This window comes from Trichechus manatus, unplaced genomic scaffold (genome assembly GCF_000243295.1).
Source record: "Trichechus manatus latirostris isolate Lorelei unplaced genomic scaffold, TriManLat1.0 scaffold00061, whole genome shotgun sequence".
In the NCBI taxonomy this organism is placed as follows: Eukaryota; Metazoa; Chordata; class Mammalia; order Sirenia; family Trichechidae; genus Trichechus; species Trichechus manatus.
In genome coordinates, this window is record NW_004443997.1 from 4714536 (window position 1) to 4731555 (window position 17020).

At 51.2% G+C, this 17020-nt stretch overlaps 1 protein-coding gene across 3 annotated transcripts in view; it reads right to left on the reverse strand.

The window, feature by feature from the left end:
- Window positions 1-527: 527 nt before the first annotated feature.
- WSCD2 (WSC domain containing 2) overlaps window positions 528-17020 on the reverse strand; it is a 135839-nt gene continuing 119346 nt past the window's right edge. For all 3 annotated transcript variants that reach the window (XM_004379000.2, XM_023733740.1, XM_023733741.1), the window contains 2 exons: window positions 11088-11288; window positions 528-2737 (listed from right to left, as the gene is read on the reverse strand). In XM_004379000.2, coding sequence (XP_004379057.1) covers window positions 2385-2737; window positions 11088-11288 — 554 coding nt within the window. In that variant the 3' untranslated portion in view covers window positions 528-2384. The remainder of the gene's footprint in view (window positions 2738-11087; window positions 11289-17020) is intronic.

The window sequence follows — 17020 nt, forward strand, 5'->3', positions numbered from 1 at the left end:
GCCTTTTCTGTCCCCTGTATGTACTCTTACTGGCTTCCTTCCTTCCTACACGTGGGCACACCACACTCAAAGACTCTGTCACACACACACACATCCAAATATATACAACAAAGACCACTCATAGGTAACTTCTCCCATACCAGTGCATGTACCCAAGCAGGGACACTTACATACCGCTCTAACCGCTTCCCAGCCCCCACTCCTACCCACCCCCACACACCCACAGTTACCAAGGGCAAAAGGTTTATGCAGAAGACACGTCCTCCACAAAGAGACAGCAAAGCCTCATGCACACGATGGATACTCGCTGGCCATTTCCTCCTATGCACACGCACAACTCTACACACAGGAACCGCCAAAGACATGTTAAAAAATGGGACGATCATCACACCAACTGGGGGACAGAGTCTCACATACACAGAAGGACAGCTGAACACAAAGAGAGTTTCACGCACAGGCACGCAGTTCTACACAGGCCGTAATACTGGAGTTATGGAGACACAGAGGCAATTCCAGCCCCTGCCCTGGAACATTCTCTCTCCCACACACACACACACTCCAGAGAAACATCTCACTTGTGTAGTCACCTTACACAACACTCTGCCACGTGGTAGAATTATCAACAAAAACTCGCATTTAATGATGGTGTTGACCTGAGGAATCTTCAGACAGAGGCTGTGGCCTGAGGTGACCACCAGCAAAAGAAATGGCCCAGGTCTTGGACCAAGAGTCTCCCAGAGAGGGCTGTCCTCCAATGGGAGGGGAGGCCCGGCCCTCTACTGCTTCGCTAAAGAAAGACTAGAAATTAAGCCTGGGGGAAGAAACACGGTACAAAATACATTCGGAGCCCCCTGGCTAGGCCGTGGGGTGGCCCAAGTCCCACAGAGGAGGGAACCACAGGTCCACCCCCCATGCCCTTCCCTCTGCATGGCCAGATTCCAAGGAGTGGAATGTATTAGTCATATTCCTCTTAAAAAAATATATCTCTTTACACTCGCCTCCTCCATAATCTCTCTGCTCTTTGGGAATGAGCATACACGTGCACCCCAAGGCTCCAGAGGAGACCCTTGGGGAGGCTGCTCCAGACAGAAGAGCAAAGAGGCTGTGACCTATGGCTTTTGCATCTCCATGGTGAGGGGAGAGATGTGATGCACAGGCGTGGGCCGGATGGGAAGCCACTGGTATCCAAGGTGGGGGAGGAGATGGTATCCTGGATCAAGGCTTTGTAAGATGGATGATCAGTGACTCAGGTCTTCGGGAAGCCTTTGGTTTGGCGTCTCAGTATGAAGAGAGCAGTGTTTGTATGAGAATGATGAGCCCTCCCATTCACCCCATTTCTTAAAGGTCCCCCAGGGGAAGCTGGCCTAGTTGTACTATTATTAAGGGGAGGTTGATGGCCTGGGAAGGTAGCAGGGTCTCATTTGGATGTGGTTCTACCTGATTTGGAGCACTCTTGCCCTCTCATCTAGACAGCAAAGGGCTCATTGGTAGAGGTCAGACAGGCAGTGTAAGATCAGTGAGTTGGACCCCATGATAGAGAGATGTATTACTGGGGCTCTCGCTCTTCCTCAAACTCTGCTGCACATGGCATGTGGCCATCCTGGTGAGTTAAGTGGCCTGCTGGTGCCTGAGAAACCTTGGAAGTGGGATCAAGGACCCCAGAGTCACCTCCTGGATACAGTGGGGGAAGAAAAGGGAAGGATTCTAGCCCTCTTGGCAACCAGACTGTCTCTCAGAAGGAGTGTGACTTGCTATTGGGCTCATGACCCCAGTGACTCCAGAGACAGTGCCTCCCCACCCTGCCCAGAATGCCAGGAACCTATGGCCATAAAGAGACTTTCCAGCACTTTCTTCAAAACAAAAGGTGGCCTGAGATAAAGCTCAACACCAGTGCTTTCTGCTGCCCAAGCTGGGGTCAGCTGGGTAGAGAAGGGGAGGCTACCAAAGCTCAGCCCAGAAGGGAGGGGCCACTTTTTCTACTATGGCCGTTAGCTCTGTCACCAAGGTCCTCAAAACCTGCTGTGGGTACCCAGCATGTTCCATGACACCGAGAAGTCCTCCCTCCCAGAAGTGGAGCCCAAGGTGGTGCAAGAGGTGGCGGAAAGGATGTTGGGGACAGAAAAGGGTCCATGTGGCTGGAGATCCCCAAACCAGTTGCGCCACATCTCCGGGGGGGGGGGTGTCACTATTGTGGGGAGTACCTGAACAATCTCTTTCCTTGAGCCTCCTTTGTCATGCAGGAAACTCATTTATGGCAAATGCCGGCCAAAGGGATGTCCCCACACCAAAGAGAGGGCAGATGGGTGGGGGTCGCTGGAGGTCTGGAGTCCCGGGGCCAGCTTGGTCGGGACCCAGCCCGTCCGCCCTCCCCCACGCCGAACGCATCATCTTGGGTAGTAGTCGTCGGGCACGCCCGTGAGGTTCCTCCCTTTCAGGGCGGCATCCACCATCTTGATGTAGGCAGAGATGGTTTTCTGCATGTCCGCCGTGTAGGGGTCGTACTCTAGCTTCCGGAGCCCCGAGCGCTTGAAGTTGCCGTCCTTCTGGCTCTCCACGCAGAGCAGTCGGTCCTCATGGGCGGCCACGCCCAGCAGGCGGATCATCCGGCCCAGCTGGACGAAGAGGTCCTGCTTCAGGTCCTCGAAGTGTACCACCAGCACCTTCTTGCCGAACTTCAGCCAGTCCAGCGTGTGGGTGGCCCACCACGGGGCGTAGTTCCTCACGAACTCTGGCCACTCTGGGGGAGGAGGGGAGGACGGCGGGAGGGGAGGACGGAGGGAGGGAGAGGGAGGAGGAAGAGGGAAGAAGGATCCCTCGGGAAAGGGGACCAGAAGGAGGAGGGAGAGGGAAGAGGGACGAGAGAGAGGAGGGAGTCAGGGGAAGGAAGGAGAGGGAGGAGGGAGCCAGAAAGAGGGAGCCAGAGGGAAGAGGAAGTTAGAGGGAGGAGGGGATGGGAGAAGGAGGGGGCCAGAGGGAGGAGGGGATGGAGGGAGGAGGAGGAGGGAGGAGAGGACCAGAGGGAGGAGGGAGTCAGAGGGAGGAGACAGCCAGAGGGAGGAGGGGATCAGGAGGAGGAAGGAGTCAGAGGGAGAAGGGGTTCAAAAGAGCCAGGTCAGATGGGACAGCAGTGATGTCTGCCATTAGTCACAGTAATAAGTATATATTAATTATTATACATGTTATTAATAATAATTATTATATTACATTATTCACAGTAATAATAACATAATTAACTCCTTTGAGATTTCTAAACTCACTAGATTCCTCCCACCTCAGTGTTTCTTCTGCCTTGAGTATTCTTAGCTCTTCCTTGTTTTGGGGGATAACAGTAACATCTGGGGCTTACATGCCAGGACCATTCCTAAGAGCTTTACCAACTCTACTTAATCTCACAACAACCCTGTGAGGTATATATCACCCCATTATCTCCATTAAACAGAAGAGGAAACTGAGGCACAGAGAGATTATGTAACTTGCTCAGGGTCACACAGCTAACAAGTGGTAGAGCTAGAGTTTGAACCCAGGCAGGCTAGCTTCACAGTCTGGGCCTTAAACTACCAAGCTATCCTGTCTGTCTGTGTAGTAATAGTACCTACTCACAGGCTCGTAAGGCCATTGTACAGAATAAATACATAAAGCATGTGAAGTTATTAGTATGGTGCCCGGTACCCAGTAAATGGAGTCCCTGGGCGGTACAAATGGTTAAGCACTCGACTACCAGCCAAAAGGTTGGTGATTCGAACCCACCCAGAGGTGTTGCAGAAGAAAGGCCTGGCAATCTGCTTCTGAAAGGTCACAGTCCTGAAAACCCTATGGAGCACAGTTCTACTCTCAACACATGGGGTCTCCATGAATCAGGATCAACTCCATGGCAACGAACAACAACAACCCAGTAAGTGCTCAATAAATGCTGGCTACTATTATTCTTCTCTTCTCAGGCGAGATGCCATCTTCACTTGACTCCCAGGCTCACGCAGGTGCCTCCTCTGGGTTTCACAGCCCTCTCTGCTTCCCCCCACACCCTCTCATGCTAATCTCACTGTGCTGTGATCCCCTGCTTACGCAGCCTGAGTCCCCAGTAGACCGTGAGCTATCTGAGGCCTGGGCTGGAATCAGGCTATTTCTGTCGGCATCTTTCCACACTTCCATTTCTACCTTTCTTTCTTTCCTCGTTACTGAAGTACTGTACACTGTTTCTTTTTGCAGTTTGCTACCTTGGCATGGCATAAGAACAGGATGGATTGTCACCCAAACTGGGAGGCTGTGTTTGGGATTGTCTGACTCGAAAGACAGGCTACCGAGAATCTGGGGAATCCCTTTGAGGATTTGGAGGGGACCTCAAAGGGAGAGGCAGCTGTCCCCTAGAACTGCTGAAACCCCGATAGAAGGAGAAGCCAGGAAACTGCAGAAGGGGAACATGGAGAAAGAAACCGCAGCCTCGATTCTGAGTCCCACTGGAGACACAAGGGCAGGTGTTCTGAAGCTCTGAACGAGACCTGCAGCTTCTCACAGGGGTAACTCTACCCACCACGAGGGATCTGTTTATTGAAGGAGAGTCACTGGGTCTCCCAAGCTATGCCTTGCTGTTGTTAGTTGCTGTTGAGTCGATTCTGACTCATGGCGACCCCTGTGTGCAGAGTAGAACTGTGCCCCATAGGGTTTCCAAGGCTGTGAGCTTTCAGCAGATCGCCAGGCCTAAGGTCTTCCAAGACGGCTCTGGGTAGGTTCCACCCACCAACCTTTTGGCTAATAGTTGAGCACTTAACTGTGCCACCCAGCAACCCTAAGTTATGGCCTAGCTGGTTCTTAATAATGAAACCCTACTTCCTTGATGGATGATGCATACCCATCGTCTCGTTTACTCCCAATGCCCGGAAAGGAAAGGATGTCAATCACTTATCACTGGCGAGGAAGCGGAAGCTCAGAGACGTGAAATGACTTGTCTGAGGTTATACAGCCAGGAAGCAGCAGCCACACTAGGCCTGCCTGACTCCAAAGGCCCCAGCGATCCTTCCGAGGCATGGCAGCCTCATCCCTACTTCCTCCCACTGCCTTGCACTCAGCAGGGGCTCAATAAATGGTTGTGGAATGAGATTGAAAATCGCAACCCCCACACTGAGACGTGATAAGGGGCTCCTCGTTCTTCAGTGAACACGCAGAATCTGTGCTGAGGCTCCTGCCCCGTCCAGAACGCCACGGCTGCTTGGGAAATATTTACGCCGGTGACAAGGATATTTTTTATGCTTAAAATCAACATTATTTTATGATGTTGCTAGCTAATTGGGCCCGTACTGTTATAATGGTTAAGACCAGATGCATCTGAGTGATTAACAAATAAATCCAGCATGTGTTGGGCTGCTTTACTCTTCCAGAATTACCCCACTCCTAGTCACCTCAGCATCGTGGTGAGACCTGTGACAGCTGGAGAAGCTGGGGTGGCCAGAGGTAGCGCTCGGTCACCCAGTGGCACACAGGTCTGGACGTCTGGGCTTGGCCACTTCTGGTCATCTTGGGTGGTTGCTGAAGGAAGGATGCAGGGTGGCCCTCCAGGAAAAGGGAGGGCCAGTCTGGGTGGTGGTTGGGTCCCCAGGTAGTGGGATGGAGATGACATGGCGTCCTCGTTGGTTGCAGACCTCCCTGGGACACCAGCGTCCTCCGTCTGAGGATTGAGATGGGGATGTATGCTGCCTGAGCACCGGCTGTGTGTCAGGGGCTGTGCTGGGCACGTCACGCCTCCTCTCGTTCAGCACTCACAAGGAGCCTGGAGAGCAAGAATTGTAGCCCTGTTGTGTTGTTGTTAGCTGCTAACTCCGACTCATGATGACCTCATATACAACAGAATGAAACATTGCTGTGTCCTGTGTCATCCTAACAATCACCAGCATGTTCAAGTCCATTGTTGCAGATATTGTGCCAGTCCATCTCACTGAGGGTCTCCCTCACCCTTGCCGGCCCTCCACTTTGCCAAACATGATGTCCTCCTCTAGAGACTGATCCCTCTAGATGACGTGTTCAAAGCAAGTGAGTCAGACAATATTCTGTTGTGATCCATAAGGTTTTCATTGGCTAACTGGCAAAGGAGATTGCCAGGCCTTTCTTCGAAGGTGCTGCTGGGGGGGTTCAAACCACCAACCTTCAGGTTAGCAGCCAATCAGAAACTGCTTGCACCATATAGATGCTCAATAAAACGTTACTGTTGTGGCTATTGTTTTTTTTTAATTGTGCTTTAGGTGAAAGTTTATAGCTCAAGTTAATTCTCATACAAAAATTTGTATACATATTGTTTTGTAACATTAGTTGCTATCCCCACAATGTGACAGCATGCTCACCTTTTCCACCCTGGGTTTCCTGTGTCCATTCAACCAGTTCCTGTTCCTTCCTGCCTTCTCATCCTGCCTCTGGACAGGAGCTGCCCATTTGGTCTTATGTATCTGATTGAACTAAGAAGCACATTCCTCGTGTATTATTTTTTGTTTTATAGTTCTGTCTAATCTTTGTCTGAAGTGTGGGCTCTGGGAATGGTTTCAGTTCTGGATTAACAGAGTGTCCAGGGGCCATAGTTTCGGGGATTTCTCCAGTCTCTGTCAGACCAGCAAGTCTGGTCTTTTTACGTGAATTTGAGTTCTGCTCCAGGCTTTTCTCCCATTGTCCAGGACTCTCTGTTGTGGTCCCTGTCAGGGCAGTCATTAGTGGTAGCTGGGCACCATCTAGTTCTTCTGGTCTCAGGCTGGTGGAGTCTCTGGTTTATGTGGCCCTTTCTGTCTCTTGGGCTAATACTTTCCTTGTGTCTTTCGTGTTCTTCATTCTCCTTTACTCCAGGTGGGACAGGATCAATTTGATGCATCTTAGATGGCCGCTTGTAAGCTTTTAAGACTCCAGACACCACTCACCAAAGTGGGATGCAGAACATTTTCTTAATAAACTTTGTTATGTCAATTGACCTAGATGTTGTTTTGACTATTCTTGATAACACTGGCCCCCCAGCATCTCCTGAGACACTCCCACATGTCTCATCATCTCGATTAGAGCTTCTCTCCCAGGTGTATTGATTTCTGGGCTGTTCTGGCATGGATATTTGCCCACCCCTCCTCCTCTCCTGTGGCAGCACTTCCTCACTTGAAGCTCATTGGAAAAAAGAATAATAAAAATGAAAAACAAGAGCCCTCAATTAGCCGAGGATTCCTGGTAATTGGTCGCTGCCTCCAAATGGGGTAAGAAAGGCACAATGAGCCATGGGGCATTGTCATGAGTGCAGGTTCTGCTGTAACTGTCACATGTGCACCTGCCAGCCCCGGACTGGCCAGTCTCTGCTCCATCTTCTTGTCAACAGGATGAGCCAGGGCCTGATTAATAGCATCACGGTACTTAATTCTCCATGGACTCATTAAACACGGTATCTGTTTCATTACACCAGTCCAGAACAATTCACCTTGTGTAATCATATCACATAAAACTTTTCTCTGGAACCACTCCAGGGAGATAGTAAAATTAATGGTACAGAACCAAAGGGAGGGGGGTCTGCAGGTGCCTCAGCTCAGCTGTACCTGGGGGGGGGACATGGCCAGGGTGGGGTGGACACGCTGGACAGCTGGGTGGCCTCTGCTCTTCCGTGGGTGGCCTGCACACGCTATGCTGTGGGAGTCTTCTTTGAGTCTAACACAGTGATTCTCAGACTTGAAGGTGCTTATGGAGCACCTAGGGACAGCTTGTAAATATGCGGATTCTGATCCAGCAAGTCCCTCATGGGAAAGGAAGCGCGGTGCCCGAGCCTTGGATGCCCTTAGGATGGAGATGAAATGGCACCCCCATTGACTGCAAACTTGCGATTTGCTTTTCTGAAAAATTCCCAGGTGGCATTGATGCAGCTGGTCCGGAGACCACGCTTGGAGATGCAAGGTTTGAGAGCAGTGGGGCTTACCCTTAAGTGTGCATGAGAAACACCTGAGATCCTATAAACACACACACACACACACACACACACACACACACACACACACACACACACACACACACACACACACTCTCTCTCTCTCTCTCTTTCTCTCTGTCTCTGTCTGTCTCTCTCTCTGTCTCCGTCTGTCTGTCTGTCTCTGTCTCTCTCTCTGTCTCCGTCTGTCTGTCTGTCTCTGTCTCTCTCTCTGTCTCTCTCTCTCTCCTGGGCCCTGTTCCCAGCATCTCTGGGGTGAGGCATGAGAATTTGCATTTCTAATAAGTTCCCAAGTGATACGGATGCTGCTGGTTCAGGGGCCCTAAAGCAAGGGCCTCAAACTCAAGGGCCAGCATGGGCCAGAGAGTAAACGGAAACTAGAGGAACGGGCTGGGTGGGGACTATCTGGGCTCTTTGGGAAGGCTCTCAGCCACAGCCCTTGATGACCTGAGGCGGGTCTGGGAAGGGGCGCTGGCCGAAAGCCTCTTTCCTCGCACCAGACGAATGTAAGGGTGCCAGACCCTCAATATGAGATAAGCCTGCCCGGGTTCCCCTGCAACTTCTGGATTCAGCCTGTTCAGAGTCCTCCCAGCTGTCTTGAATAAGGAAAAAGAGGGGCAGTAGTTACTGGGAATTAGGAGAATTATCTGCAGCTGGGACAAGGTGCTATGCCTGGAGAGAAGAAAAGACCAGTTGCTGTCAGGTAGACTCTGACTCATGGTGACCCCACGTGTGTCAGAGCAGAACTGTGCTCCGCAGCGTCTTCAATAGCTGATTTTTCGGAAGTAGGTTGTCAGGCCTTTCTTCTGAGTTGCCTCTGGGTGGGTTCGAACCACCAACCTTTCAGTTAGCAGCCAGCCGAGCATGTTAACTGCTTGTACCACTCAGGGAACCCTCTGAATGTCCAGTGCAGTCAATCCCTGGGGACAAGTGACTTGTCCCCTACCTGGGATGGTCATGCGTCTGTAAAATGGAGGGCTGTGGTGATTATCGTAGCCTTTCTGATCTTCTCGGGCTACTGGAAAGTCTAAATGCAATAATGAATGCTGGGTGCCTGGACCCATGGGTGCTTCCATAGTTATCCCCTGCCCCCTTTTCACTCAGGGCAGCAGAATGCTTGGGAAGCTGGTGGCTAGTCCTGCCACTGTGTGCCCGAGTGACCTGGGAAGGTGCCTGCCTCTCTATGTGCCTCAGTTTCCCCATTTGTAACCCCCCCAAAAAAACCCAAACCCATTGCCGTCAAGTTGATTCCAACTCATAGTGACCCTAAAGGACAGAATAGAACTGCCCATAGCATTTCCAAGTAGTGCCTGGTGGATTCGAACTGCTGACCTTTTGGTTAGCAGCCATATTCTCAGCTCTGCCTGCATGCATATTGAGAATATCTGGGGAGCATTAAAAAAAAAATACTGATGCCTAGGCCCCATCCCCAGAAAAGAGTAATGGTCTGGGGTGTAGCCTGGGTGCTGGGATTTTTCTACACTCCTCCGGGGATTCTAATGTGTAGCCAGGACAGAGGACCATTGGGTTCCATGACTCAGAGGTCCCTTCCGGCTCCAACAAGTGGATTTTCACCCCCTGGGAAGGCTACTGCCTTTCACATTTATAGGCCTCTCAGCCTGGCTCTGACCGAAGCTCACTTTCGATTGTTCCACGAATAAATAATTCAGAGGCCTGGGAACAAGTGATCAAATGTCACCACCTGTTCAAGCTCCTACCCACTCACTGAGAGGGGAGTGAGGCAGGGTGGGCGGTAAGCCCCTTGAGTGAACTGGGAAGCCAGGGCACAGCTGGTCAGGAGGCCTAGGGGTTCTGATCGCTGCAGTCGATGTTGAGGGTGTGCTTGGGGAATGGCCAAGTCATCATCCCCCCTGCCATGGTCTGGTCCTCTCTGGGGAAGGAGCTTTGGAGCCGCTGGGAGCCAAGGGGAGGGTCTAGAGGGGTGGGAAGTACCCTCCTGGCTCAAGGCAGGGTGGCCAGTATCCTGGAGGCTGGGGCTCAGACTTACAAAACACCTACTGTGTGTCAGGGCTTCTGGGATGGGTGATTCATATCCACCAACATCTCATCTAATCCATGATCATAGGCACAGTGGTTCAGGGCATGAGCCTGGCAGCAAGACTCCCTGGGTTGAAATCCCAGCTCTACCACTTACTAGACAAAGTTCCTTAACCTCCCTTGAACCTAGGTTGTCTCATCTATAAAATGGGGATAATATTTGTGGGGCTTTGAGAACTTCTTGTTGTCGTTAACTGCCGTCGAAGTCAATTCCCATTCATGGCAACGACCCTTGTGTGTGCAGAGTAGAACTGCTCCGTAGGGTTTTCGATGCTGTCACCTTTTGGAAGCAGACTGCCAGGTCTTACTTCCAAAGTGCCTCTGGGTAGGTTTGAACCGCCAACCTTTTGGTTAGTAGTCGAGTGCTTAACCGTTCATGCCACACAGGGACTTTAACCCTTTTAAACTTAATAAAACGTGACTCTCACTATGGTGATGCGTCATCATGTAATCGGTATGGGATTTTGAGACTCGGAGAGGTTAAGGCTACTGGAGATGGCAGAAGTTGGGTCTGACTTCAAAAGCTCCGGCCGCTACCCTGGGCTGCCTCTCTGCATTGAGATGCCCCCTCACACAGCCCTCTGGAACCTAGTAATCTAGAAATTGTCAGAGTTGAGGCTCAAACCTAGGTCATCTTAGTAAAAGCTCAAAGTGCTTGGGTACCAACCTTGTCACTTCCCGGCTGTGTGACCCGGGGCAAGGCACTTAATCTCTCTGAGCCTCCCAACCCAGAGTTGTTGGTTGGGTTCACAGAAATGATGGTCTGTACGTGAGCTCTTAGGATCTCCTAGATGACCTCATGGTCACATAGCCAGTCAGCCACAGACCTGGGGCTGGACCCAGGTCTCCTGAGTCCCAGGACAGGACCTGCTCCAGGGTGCTCTCCGAGGCCAGCTAATAGAGATGGGTGCTCGCAGGTGTGGTAGGTTGTGGAAGTACTCTGTGCACCAGCAAGGACTGGGCGTGGAGCATCACAAGCTGCCCTCAAGGATGTCCTCCTAGATTCCTCCCATGAGGAATCGATCTCTCCCTCCTGGCCACCCTGACCCAGGTAGCACTTGCCCCTTACACCCAGAGCCCACCCTCCCCCCCCAAGCGGTACCTTTGCCCTTCCAGTGGGCGTGGGCAGCAAAGCCAATGTGACCGCCATACTTGCGGTTGAACTCTGCCATGAGGGCCTTGTAGGGGTTCCGGATGAGCAGGATGGCAGCATCGAAGGCCTCGATCTCCTTCTGGCCGCTCTCGTGGGTCTTGATGCAGATGGTCCGCCCGCTGCGCCAGTGGTCACGCTCACCTTTAAAGCCTTCCCCACCAGCCAGGGTCCAGGGAACATGGCAGGTGAGCTGGAGGGGGGAGGCAAAAACCCACCCCACCCACTCTGGGCCTCCTGGGGAATCCTCAGGCGTTCATTCATTTATTCATTCACTTACATATTTATTGAGCACCTACTATGTGCCAGGCAGTGTGCCTGGAGCTGGGGATAAGATGATTTGCAAAAGCATCCACGGGTCCTACTGTCTTTGAGAGCCGGGTTATTCAAATAAATGTAAAATTACAGCCCTGGTTAGTGCTATAAAAGAGGATCATTAGTGCTTGGAGTTATGATGACAGGGACACATTGGGAGACTTCTCTTCGAGTAGAGTCTACCTCCCCACCCCACTGGCGTTGGGCGTGGCTGTGAACTTGCTTTGGCCGATGAGATAAGGGCAGAAGTGACAGTGTGCCAGTTCCACACCAAGGTGTCAAGAAGCGTCACATGTTTTTGCTCATTCTTTTCTGCTTATGTCACTGTTAGGACAGGCCCTAAAGGAGCCGCTGGTCCCAGATGGTGAGAGACGTATGGGACAGATATAGACCCAACCTGCAGCCTGGAGCTGAGAGTCCAGCCAGCTCAGCTAAGATCACTGAGCTAGTCGGGCAGCGTCTGGAATAGTTTCTTGGGGGAAGAGATGCTTAAGCTGAGAACTGAAGGAGGAAGAGGAGTTTACCAGCCCAAGAGAAGAGGGAAGGGAGGGCCAGGTGGAGGGAAGAGCAGGTGCAAAGGTACTGTGGTGAGAAGAAGTGTGACACATATGAGGGACTACTGATGGAACGCAGAGAACAAGAGGCGATTCGGAGACTGAAGAGAGTTGTGGGGGTTGTGGGACTTTATAGATGAGGAAACCAAGGCACAGAAAGATCAGATAACTCACCAACTTACAAATCTAAGGAGTGGCAGAGCCGAGATTCAAACCTAGACCATCCAGGCTCCTGAGACTGTGCTCTTAGCTCTTTAGGCCTCTCCATCTCATGAGAGCTAAGGCACTTGAATGGTTTCTTAAAAGCCAAGTAGAAATGTTAATTGTACTTGGCCTTCGAGAAACTGGCTGTGGCTTCAACTCAATGAGTGATCTTGGATGTCATGTCATCTCTATGGGCCTCAGTCTCCTCATCTGTAAAATGGGACCACACAGCTTCTCCCTTACAGGGATGTTGTGAGAAATCAATGAGGCACAGGAAAGACCTGGGTGAAGTCTTGGGCTTTGGAGCCACCTGCCTCAGCAAGCCTTAGCATATAGTTTCTTCCCTCCCTCCCACTCGCCAAGGTTTCTAATGCTCTGTGCCCCTGGCTTTTAAGGTGGCTGAAGGTGAGGGCTAGCATCACAGAGACAGGGATCCAGAGAGGCACAGCCCTCTCCCGGGCCACAGGGCAGAAGAAGCAGGAATAGAATGTGATTTCCTGAGTCAGGTCCCATCCTGGGACTTGCTAAGCCAAGTTGTCTGGGATTAGCCTACCCTTGCAAATTAGTACTGGCCCATGCCCATGAGAAAATAATAAGTCATAGCCTTTGAAGCACATACGAAGCACAGCATCATGGGAAAAACTGCCTCATAAGGGTGATAAGGGCTTAGGGGCATTAGAGAGTGCTTGGGACATAAACATATTTGCCCATAAGGCTGCAATTTTGTGTCTAAAAAAACACACATTCCATTGTTAGAGCTCCTCATGACAGGGGCAAAGTGACTTTTCCATTTACAACTTCATTTTCAAAATCAATTTCACCGTGAGCACAGCAATGGAAAGACACAGGCAGAGGGTACACAAGAACCCACACAGGCTCTCAGAGGAAAAATAATTTGTCAGAAACATGACAGAATGGTCAATCTAGGTTAACTCAGCTCCATGCGCCGTGAGACCTAAGTCCCACTTTTTGTTCCATGATGGGGTCAACCTAGCACAGTTTTCATGATAGAAACAAGTAAGAAAATCTATAAACATTGGGAAATATCTGCTCTTTATTCCAGGATAGGATAGCCTTTCAGCTGCCTGAGGAGTTAGTCTGAAGGGAACAATGGAAATGTACAGAGGTGGGGAAAATTCTGTTTAGCAGAATGTCTCCAAGAGAGAGAAGAGTTCCACATCTGAAAAGGAGCCTTTGACAAGCCATGTGGGGTGAGCCTGTCTGAGGAACAACAGATGGTTGCTTAACTGTTCTCTAAGGAGGCAAGTTGGGGATGCAAGCTTGGGGCCAGAGGGGAATTGCTAAAGTCCACCACCAGGAGGCCTCTTTCTCTACCCCTACGCCACAGCACCCAGCACCTCCATTACATAAATATGCAAAATACTTAAATTATTTTGAAGGGACACCAAAATGTTAGCTTATCTGCACCCAGGTGTTCCTCAAACTCTGAGAGGCTGGGCAATTGTTCCAGGATTTGGGGAAACAACTCTGTGGATTCAGGGCTACAGAGAGAACAAAAACACATTTACCCTTTCACTCCCCTCACTCCCAAATATTATACTTGACAATGTATTTTGCAGTTAGGGAAAACGAGGCACAGAGAAGGGATGTGGCAGAGACTCAAGATCTCTTTATACCATGGTCTTTACTAGGCAAGAAGGGCCCACTCCTGGCCATGGACACACTGGAGGTTCATCCCCAGGGACAATGGTGTTTGTTTTGAGGATGAGGCGACACTCAGAAATTCCCGCCCTGTGTAAGCTGGGCTGAGAGGCGGCCTCGTCGGTCCCCTGCCCCATCTGTCTGCAGGGCCCCAGCAGCTTGGAAGGGCCCTGACAGACTCTGGGGGCTGTGTTCCAGGCCATCATCCTATCCCACCCTCCCAGGTCAGGGCTCTGGCTCTCGGCAGGCCACAGTGCTTGAGCCTGTGCTCAGGGCTGTTGGGTCCCTAAGGTGGGCAGAGGGAGAGAGAAAGGGGAGACAAAGCGAAGAGAAAGAGGGAGAGGGTAAGTAGAGGTGAGGAGAGAGAAACGGAGATCTGGAGAGGAGGGCTGAGACAAACGGAGCGGGGGAAGAGGAGAGAAAAACAGACACAAACATAAATGAAGGAGATGGAGCCAGAGAGGGGGAGATGGAGACAAAGAGAGAGACAGAGGGAACAGATACACACAAGACAGAGACACAGAGAAAGACAGAGGCAGACGAAGACACAGAAAGAAAATCAAGAAAGAGAGACAGAGACCGATGGACAAATGGACACGGACACAGAGAAAACCATGCTTTACAAATGACCGACCTCAGCCGGTAAGGGGAAGAGAAGGCAGAACTCAAGTGGGGCAGACACTCTGATCCTGGGAAGGAAGGGTCCCTGTGTGCATTCATTCCCTCCCTCCATCCCTTCCTCCATCTGTCACCCACTCCCACCCAGCCACCCACTCACTTACTCAACTCATCCACTCACTCACTCAGCCAACTCATCCACTCACTCACTCACCTACCAGCCCCTCTGTGGGCCTGGCCCTCTGCCAGGGCGAGGGAGAGAAGGTGACAGAGAAAGTGGAGGGAGGCGAGCAGAAGTCAGGCAGCCTGGCAGACCCAAGAGGGCCCTGGGGCAGGACACCACCAGGCATGCACATCTTATGGAGAAGAAATCAAGGTCCTGTCGGGGGGAGAACGTGCCTCCAGTTATCTAGAAAGTCAGCAGCAGAGGTAGGAAACTGTAAAGGGTTTAAATAAATCAGCAAGAGTCACTGGGCGATCAGTACATCCTATAAAAACCACCCCCTTGTGGCCTGTCCACTAAGTCAGAAACACAGGGGTCGTCCTCCTTCACCGCCCCCCCCCACTTCTAATTAATAACCTCCTAAATGTCCCTCCCCCTGTCCCCTTCTCCCCATCATTGTCGCTCACCTGGAGGGTCCTGCAGCCTTATAAATGCACCCAGTCCAAGCTCCGTGGCCAGAGTGATATTCCCATCATGCACCTCTCAGTACACCCCTTCCCTGCCTCAAATCCCCCATAGCACCCCCACCCCCAGCCTGCTCAGGAGAAGGTCACAGTCTCGGAAGGGTGTTCTAGGTGCTCTGACATATCCAGTCCCGGCTGCCCCTCCTGCCTAACACCCCCCACACCTCCCCTTGCCTTTCACCATCAATACCACCCAACTAGTTCTATTCACCAGTCAAGCTGTGTCACTCTCCTCTGTGACTCTGCCCACGCCAGGGCCTCTGCCTGTGACACCCTCCTGTCCTGGGTGAGTCCCACCCATCTTCTGCATACACACCCCAAGACTGAGTTAGAAAAAAAATACACAGCCACAGCACTGGGTCCCTCGCAGACATGCAATAAATGCCGATGATCAGTGGTAGTATTAATAGTGACATGAATCTATTAATAAGGGCTATGATGAAGGGGCGCCCTGAGTACATGGGAGAAAAAGGAGAAGGATGCCTAAATCTGCCAGAGAAGACACTGAGCGGGGAAGGGGGTTAAAGAGCTGAGGCTTGAAGGGCAGGTTCCAGGCAGATGAGCCAGGGTAAGGGTGGGGCAGGGCCGTGTCCCAGGAGCAGAAACAGCACATGCAAATGTCTGGTGTGTTTTCTAACTGCGAAGAGCTCATTCTACCTGGAGTCTAATGTGTGGAAGAGGCAGCGAGACTGCAGCTCAGTAGGGGCACACTGGGGCAGAGCAATTATCCCCCTTCTCCTCCCTGGCACCATCCCCCCTCTCCTCACTCATCCCATGAGCCACTATCATCGGCCAAGTCACTGGGGCTTGAGAATTCCATGAAGTTAAACATCTTTCAGCGGCTTCCTTCCAGTGGCTGCAAAGGTGATGGGGCGGGGGAGGACTTGGGGATTAGTCAGGATTGACTGATGCTCTTGGGGGGCAGGCTCCTCTCTTTGCTTGCACCCCACTGTCAGGCTCCGAGCCCCCAGGGACAGCTCATTGTTAACTGCACCTGCTCAGGCCAAAGAAAGTATTTTTAAACCCTGAATGAAAAGTCCCTGCACGAAAAGCTTTAGCTGCCTGTGATCAGCCCACAAACCCCTGCCTTTCTCAGTGGGGCTTAAAGAAACATCCAGTAACTAGACACAGCTTAAGGCATGGGACTTGCCATGCAGGGCTTGTGTTTACTTCCTTTTAAAAAAATCAAGCTAAATTTTTATAGACACCTCACTCCCTTAACTGTCAACTCCTGACAGTCCCCAACTCTAGAGAGTGAAAAACACAGGGCAAAAGACCAATTATTTGGGTGTTGTGGGTCTGGAAGTGTGAGTACTGGGTTCACTGTCTCAGGCAGGTTGGTCTCAGCCTGGCTTTGCATCAGAATCATGTTAGGAACTTTTTTTTTTATATTGAACTTTAGATGAAGGTTTACAGAACTAGATTCTTACTAAACAGTTAGTACATACATTGTTTTATGGCATTGGTTACCAACCCCATGACATGTCAGTACTCTCCCTTCTCGACCTTGGGTTCCCTATTACCAGCTTTCCTGTCCCCTCTAGTCCTTGCCCCTGGGCTGCTGTGCCCCTTTAGTCTCGTTTTCTCCTATGGATCTGTCTAATCTTTGGCTAAAAGGTGAATCTCTGGAGTGACTTCATTACTGAGCTAAAACGGTGTCCGGGGGCCAGATTCTTGGGGTTTCTCCAGTCTCTGTCAGGCCAGTAAGTCTGGTTACTTTTTGTGAGTTAGAATTTTGTTCTACATTTTTCTCCAGCTCTGTCCGGGACCCTCTATTGTGATCCCTGTCAGAGCAGTCAGTGGTGGTAGCCGGGCACCATCTAGTTGTGCTGGACTCAGTCTGGT